Source organism: Trichechus manatus, unplaced genomic scaffold, assembly GCF_000243295.1.
Source record: "Trichechus manatus latirostris isolate Lorelei unplaced genomic scaffold, TriManLat1.0 scaffold00161, whole genome shotgun sequence".
In the NCBI taxonomy this organism is placed as follows: Eukaryota; Metazoa; Chordata; class Mammalia; order Sirenia; family Trichechidae; genus Trichechus; species Trichechus manatus.
In genome coordinates this window covers 101,499-109,264 of record NW_004444097.1, presented here as the reverse complement: position 1 = coordinate 109,264, position 7,766 = coordinate 101,499, and the positions used below count along the sequence as shown (strand labels likewise).

The window sequence follows — 7,766 nt, the reverse complement described above, 5'->3', positions numbered from 1 at the left end:
ATATACAGTGATACTTTTCTATGTTTTTAAATTATATGGTACATTAAATTTTATAATAAATGTTAATAGAACACTTTTGGCATTATAAATTCCTCATTAGTTGCTCGTATATACTGGAGATTGATTAACAGATAATCAGGAATTTAAGCAGGGCATAGTGTTCTTTTTTTTTGATTTGTTTAATTTCTTAACACTTTTTATGTTAATAAGATTTTTTTCTAAAAACTATCAATCTTTTTCTATAAACTACCCAATTTTTTGTTACCTATTTCATTATTTTAGACAAAAAGTCAGAAAACTTTTTCTGTCAAGGGCCAGATAGCAAATAGTTTATGTTTTGAGAGCCGTACAGTGTCTATCACAGCTACTCAGCTCTGCTGTTATAGAACAAAAGCAGCCACAGATGATATATAAACAAATGAGCATGGCTGAGTTCCAATAAAACTTTATTTTTAAAAACAGATGGTGGGCCACATTTGGCCTAATTTCTATCCTAGTGACTTCCATTTGCACTTAGAATAAAATCAGAAGTCCTTTCCATATTCTTTTTAATAAGACCATGTGTACCTCTCCAGCTCATCTTCCAGCTCTCTCACCCACTTTATTCTGGCCACAATAGCCATCTTGCTTTTTTTCAGGCACACTGAGCACCTTTTTCTCTTTGGGCCTTTGCCCTGCTGTTCCTTCTGCTTGGAATACTCTTCTGTCACAGCTTGCTCCCTCACTTCCTTCAGGCCTCTAAGTGAGTGAGGGGCCTTCTGTGACCACTCTCCCATTACTCTTCATCCCCTCACAGTACTTTACTTTTCCTCCAAGCATTTTGCATTCCCTGGCGTTGTATCGTGTATTTATTTGTTCACTTCTCTGCCTTCCCTACTAGAATTTAAGCTCCATGGGGGTAGGGTTGTGTCTGTCTTATTTACTGTTCTGATCCCACCACCTGGAACATAGTAGGTGCTCAGATGTTTATTAAATGAATAAATGAATGAGTTCTACGTTGCCTGATTATTTTTTCTTTGATTTTCCACAGAATGGGGTTTCTGTTGAACCAGTCTGGCCACCATCACTCCCATTCCCACCGCGCATCTTCGGATTCTCCCACCACCGGCCCTGGGCGTGGACCCAGCCATGGGCAGGATAGCCTGGCAGTGAGAGCTGCATTCGTACATGCGTTGGGGGATTTGGTACAGAGTGTTGGTGTGCTGATAGCTGCCTACATCATACGATTCAAGGTAATATGACTGCTACTTTTTCTATTTTAAAATATATTTGATTTCAACGTAAAAAGTAAAGGTCTTTTATCAGTATTCTGGATACCAATACCAGTCCTATTTATTTTGCATCAGTGCAACCTTAATCTGATCATCAGTACAGCTCTTTTGTTAGCAGTAAACAAAGTAGTATCACTTCATGGGGTGATTTCTTTTAGCTGGCTTTAGTCATGCCTTCCCTGGAGAACTCAACTTTAAGCCTTGTCACAGAACTAGGTGGTGGAATGTGCAGTGAGCTAGAAATCCAGAGATCTGGGTTCTAGTCTTGGGTCTGCCATCATTGCTTTGTCCTTGAGCAAGTCCTTCAACTCTAAATTTGAGTTCCCTCCTCTCTAATATGAGAGGCATAGACCAGATGGCTGCTAAAACTTCTTCCAGCTCTTATATTCTATGATTCTGGGTGGAAGATTCAGAGAAGGCATAGAGAACAGTAGAACACATGATTAAGCTTCTGGAAATAGGTCCCACAAGGAAAAGCATGTTAAACACTATAGGGAAGAATGAAGATGTTTCTCAGTTACAACATCCAAGTTTTAAAGGTATTCTCTAACCCTGCTAAAGAAAGCAAAAGAGCAGGGGACAAAGCATGCCTTGTTTTGCTTTACAGTCTGTCTTATGTCTGTCTATTTTTGGAGTCCCTGGGTGGCACAAATGGTTAAGCACTGGGCTACTAACCAAAAGGTTAGTGGTTTGAACCCACCCAGAGGCACCTTGGAAGAAAGGCCTGGTGATCTGCTTCCTAAAGGTCACAGCCATGAAAATCCTGTGGCGCACAGTTAGATTCTGACAGACACACGTGGGGTTACCGTATGTTAGAATCAACTCAACAGCAGCTGGTTTGGTGTATTTGATCACATGTTTTTGATCTGTTACCTTTCAGCCAGAATATAAGATTGCTGATCCCATCTGTACATACGTATTTTCATTACTTGTGGCTTTTACAACATTTCGCATCATATGGGACACAGTAGTTATAATACTGGAAGGTAAGAGCTCACTAATAGCCCCATCATGGGTTTATTACTTCCCTAAGTCAGATTTGGGGGAGGGGAGCACTCTAGGGTAGGAGCCTTGTCTTTTCCTTTCTTTTTACTGATACTTATTAGGCTATGGGAACACCACCTAAAATTTATATAACAGAAGAATCAATGCACTTTCCCATCTGTTATGCCATTTGATCCTTATAATAGCTAAGCAAGGTAGGCAAGGCAAACATTATTATCCCCACTTATAAACAAGAAAATTGGGGTTTAGAGAGAGAACGTATCTTGGTCAAGGTCATACTGCTAATAAACTGCAGCTAGGACAGTAACAAAACCCTTGATTCTTAATGCAGTTATGTTTAGTGTTTTATTAATTCTTTAATTCCATTTAACTTGCAACTTTATTATCTTAACCACGTGCTTGCCTTACTGATATTTTGTATAAGCATGCAAATGTAAGTTCTCAATAGATTTATCATCATTGGATGTTTGTTTTCCTAGCCTAGATAATATAATGAAGTCTTCTGCTTTCATTAGCATTCCTTTTCAATGAGAGTGAACATTTTTAAAGCATTTATTAACCTTTCGTATATATCCTATATTTTTAATGAAAAATATATATGTGTATGCTTTATATTAAAGTATTAATATAAAGTATTCATTTGAACTAAATTTGGCAAATCCATTTATTTCATTTCTTTGGGAAAAAAAAAAGTTCTATCAATTATGCCAACAACTGGAGCTAGAACAATAATGAAACTCTTGATTCTTAGTGCAGTTATGTTTAGTTAAATTTCTTCCAAGAGAAATTTTACTTACAAATGATTTATTCTGAACTAATAGGTGTACCAAGCCATTTGAATGTAGACTATATCAAAGAAGCCTTGATGAAAATAGAAGATGTTTATTCGGTGGAAGATTTAAATATCTGGTCTCTCACATCAGGAAAATCTACTGCCATAGTACACATACAGCTAAGTATGTTGCTGATGGTAAACGTGGGCTGGGGTGGGTGGACTTCTGGAGCTAAACATCTGTGCCTGTGATTAAGTAGGAAGACTTTTCTGCTGAGAAATGTTTTAAGGGAGATCTAAGGCTCTTCCAAAGCGAGGTTGCAGGTCAGTATTGATAGCAGAACAATAATTTTCGATCTCTTTGAGATGAGACGTCAAGCATTTTTTTTTTTACCTTCAGATTAAAAACATTAAGTGTATTTACTATATTTTTTCTATACAGTAAAAGCTAGATTCTGTTTTTTATTTCTATCAGTCATTTCACAAATTGATGCTTTTTAATTTTTATCAAAATAATTCATGAATGTGGTTTGTAAGAAAGTGCAAAAGGACTTTTAATGAAAATCCTTATAGTCAATACCTAGTATTTTCTCTAGAGAGTGAACTGGAGAGGTTGGAATAATGAGATGCTGTTACTAAAAGTTTAAAGTAAACTGACATACTTTCCTAACAGAACAGCTTAGAAAAGGTAGAAATCAGACTAATAAAAATATGTTCACAGGTTATTGTTTTTTCCTGTAAACTTATTCCCTAATGTTCAACTGTGTACAATGAGTACTAATGATGTTTTCTTGACATTGCAGTTCCTGGAAGTTCATCTAAGTGGGAGGAAGTACAGTCCAAAGCAAAGCATTTATTATTGACCACGTTTGGCATGTATAAATGTACTATTCAGCTTCAGAGTTACAGGCATGAAGTGGTCAGAACTTGTGCAAATTGTCAGAGTTTCAGTCCTTAATTTTATGCTTTGGGGACTACTGCCTTATTTATCTGCAGTCACAGACTTGAGAGCAATAAATGCAAACGTAAATAAGAAAGTGGAATCCCTGACAGCTGTCTCCATATTAAGCACTAGTCTCTCAAAACAGTCACTCCAGCTTGACAGTGCTGCTAGTCTCTGCTTAATGGTAAAATGCAACTTCACCGTGATTTTCAGATGAAGATGTTTCCAAAACACTGTTTACAGAATGAGATGTGACTCTGCGGATACCTCACAGAAGACAATCCAAGACCATACTTCATGATGACAGAGTACATGTCTTAAAAGAAGCATCAAGAATTCAGTATTTGCATTTAAAAATACTTTTTAAAGCCCATTTTATAGCAAGCCAGTGCTAGAAAACAGATTTTTTTTTATTATGTAATCTTAACACCCCGCTTCTGAAATTTGCTGCTCTCTTTTTACAGAAATTACTTCTCAACAGATTTCAGAAAGTACTAGTAATTCCCAGAGAGTGGAATAAGCATGTATTTCCAAGTGTTTCAGAAGTGTTTTATTTCACAAATAAATCTTAATGTTATTGTTATACTTTAGAACATCCATAGATGTTATAAATTATAACATTTTTCCAGATGTTATAGGGTTTTGAATCTTAAAGTTAATGTTTTTGACTATTTGTAATCTTACCAGAATCAAATCCTTATATATTGTAGTCACTGTCATTAAATTATTTAGGAAATAGTTTCGGTATTATTCTGAATGGCAAAAATTAGTCTTAAACTCCAATTACTATATGATAATTTAAAACAAAATATGAGTGAGGATAGGGTATGGAGTTTCAGATTTATGGCTCCCCGAAACCACTTTTTTGGTTCATGGAATTGTATTTAAGAACAGCAAGCGCCTACAAAATGTGAACAGTGTTCCTCTGCCCCTTTAAGAACTGTTTTGCATTTTGTACATGAGGTTTGCCTGGTACCTTAGTTCCTGCCTCCATACCAGTTAATCTCTGTGTGCCCTTTCTGGGTAAAACTCTAGAGGGCTAAGGTTCTGTTTTAGTACCCACTTCTCACATGCAGATTAACCACATTCTTCCAAAGAGAAATACTGCTTTCTGATATGGGTTAGGGATTCTTCATGGATACCAGAAACACTAAAACATAATTTTGAAGTTTTCCAATAATACCATAGCAGAAATGCCCATAGGAGTTGGGGGAAGATACTACTTTGAGGAAGAGAATTTCAAGGGTTTTTGACCTTGTGTGTGTTTTTTAAAACCCTGGAATAAAGATGGACATTAAATCTGTGTTGTAGGCAGGCTAAGCAGAAACGTTTCCAAACTGGAGGCAACTGAATCAGTAACAGTTGTGTTAAAGAGGCACCTGTGAATACTCATATTTCATTTTGCAGCTCTTGGTTTTGAGATTCTGTGCATTAAGAGTGCATTCAGTCTGTAACACGCACTATAGGTAAACCTAAGATAAGAAAACCTGGATTTACCTAAAAGATTGTTGAAGGTTAATAGCATCTAATAAAAGGGCTATTGAGGACTGATAAACCAAAAAACCAAACCCATTGCCATCGAGTCGATTCTGACACAGCAACCTTGGAGGACAGAGTAGAACTGCCCCAGAGGGTTTCCATGAGGTGGCTGGTGGATTCGAACTGCTGACCTTTTGGTTAGTAGCCAAGCTCTTAACCACTGTGCAGCCAGGGCTCCAATGAGGACTGATAGTACCTAATAATACCCAGTAAGTGTTCGTTGAATTAAAGTGAAATTCTGCTTCATGGGATTTTTATTTTGAATCCCTTTAAAATAATAATTTGAATTTTTCCAACATTTCAAGAGCATCTAAACTGTTTAAATCAGAATACTCTTAAAGGCATTTCAGTGGTCGTCAGGCATTTATGCACTTTAGATGTGCAGCAAGATAAAGGAAAAGAATACTGTATTTTTACCCAAATAACATGCAGCTTCTATGTTTGTTTGCCAACCACTCCTTCCCCCTACGAAGTATTTTCATAAGTGCCACTATTCCAATTTTTTTTGTGTTGCTGTAAAAAAAAAAAAAATATTAGCATAGCATGCTTATGACAGTTCCTCACAGTATGCATCATATACTAATATTTTCCTATACTTGCCATTTCCCATATCCTACTAAGCTTGTTTCTTATAACTTTCCTATATCCTTTATATATGGCTTTTCATATAGGCCCGTTCCTTTAAAATTACATGATGAAACAATTTAAAGTCCATTTTAGGATTGAAAAGGATCCTTCTGTAAAATGCAGAAACACAGAAAACTTTTGTAAATCTTTAATTATCGTGTTCTGCTTAAAATGAAGTACACATGAAGTTTCCTGTGCTTTGTTTTTGTAGCAAGGACTACAAACTTTGTGCTTGAACTTGTACTTTACTGGGCCTGTGAGACTTGAAAATTGATAGATGTAACTTTTTGTAACTGAAACACACAGAGCAGGATGTTAGCTTAGCAGACACAACTAGGGACCACATAGCTTCTGACAAAGAGTGTTAGGTCCATCCTTCACCTGTTGTGCTACAACCGCGTGCTGCACTTCTCAACTGAGCTGTCAAAAGAAGCACGCTCTCTACTGCCTTTGCGGTGACTGAGTTGGATAAACACATAGCATTCTTAATTTTGCACTGGGAAAACAGATCACACCATAAAAACTTAGTAGTTCTTCCGTGAGGTATATTTTAATTAACATTTGCAAACAATCGGTTACTTGTGTTCATAAACCTGTGTTTCGCAACTCTGGTCAGGTGCAGCATTTTGGTTTATTTTAGGAAAAGAAAGTATTGTTTCATTAATGATTGTGCTACCTGAGCAGCTATATACTGTGGGAAATGTAGGTGAATAGGGCATGTGTCAGAGGGCTGTGAAATACAGAACTAGAAACTATTGTAATTCCTTCATTTTTCATTTTCTGTACCTTGTATCATGTGAGCACAGAATTTCACATCTCACAGCTCCCCGTCAGTATTGTTTGCCAGATCACTGGATTTCTCATTTTACTGTTTTCTTCTCAACTTTGGGTTGAGAAAACTAAGTTTCCATCTCTTATACGTGTCACTGTTCTGTCTCTTGAACCCAGGTGTCCCAAAAGACAGTATTTGCCTTTAATAGAATTTTCCCAGAATAGACATGGGCAAGAGCAGATACATGAGCTTCCCTTTCATTTTAATGTGAGGAAAAAATATCTTTCAGAAACTAGGCACCATTTAGAAATGTGTTTCAGATGGGAAAGAACTTTTTTTTTTAACAGCTGATTGTTTCTGATCCAGATTTCTCTGCACACCGAACTTCATAGAATACGTGTGAGGGACAGAAATAGATGGTACACTGTGGAACCACACGTGTAGATCACTGCTGATAAGACTGAGTCCTGTTTCTGAAACAGCCACTCTCACAGCTTTAGAGGAAATACTCATTCTGTTCTGAAACAAACACAATTAGCAAAACTTATGTTTTATGCATTAATATTAAATCGGTTCACCGTATTGAATAAGGAAACTGAATAACGAATAAGCAAGTGTTTTGCGCTCAGCTGCTAGCCAAAAAGTTGGCGGTTCAAACCAACCCCGTGGCTTTGCAGAAGAAAGGACTGGCAGTCTGCTTCCATAAAGATTACAGCCAAGAAAACTCTATGGAGCAGTGCTATACTAACATATGGGGTCACCATGAATCAGGGTCCAACTGGACGGCAGCTAACAAAAACAATAAGTTGGTCTTACAGAATTTGAGCCCATTTGGAA

At 37.0% G+C, this 7,766-nt stretch overlaps 1 protein-coding gene across 1 annotated transcript in view; it reads left to right on the top strand.

The window, feature by feature from the left end:
- SLC30A4 (solute carrier family 30 member 4) overlaps positions 1-5,821 on the top strand; it is a 37,633-nt gene extending 31,812 nt beyond the window's left edge. Inside the window, exons 3-6 of the mRNA XM_023740669.1 lie at positions 990-1,232; positions 2,152-2,257; positions 3,098-3,232; positions 3,852-5,821. Coding sequence (XP_023596437.1) covers positions 990-1,232; positions 2,152-2,257; positions 3,098-3,232; positions 3,852-4,006 — 639 coding nt within the window. The 3' untranslated portion in view covers positions 4,007-5,821. The remainder of the gene's footprint in view (positions 1-989; positions 1,233-2,151; positions 2,258-3,097; positions 3,233-3,851) is intronic.
- The last annotated feature ends 1,945 nt before the right edge of the window (positions 5,822-7,766 follow it).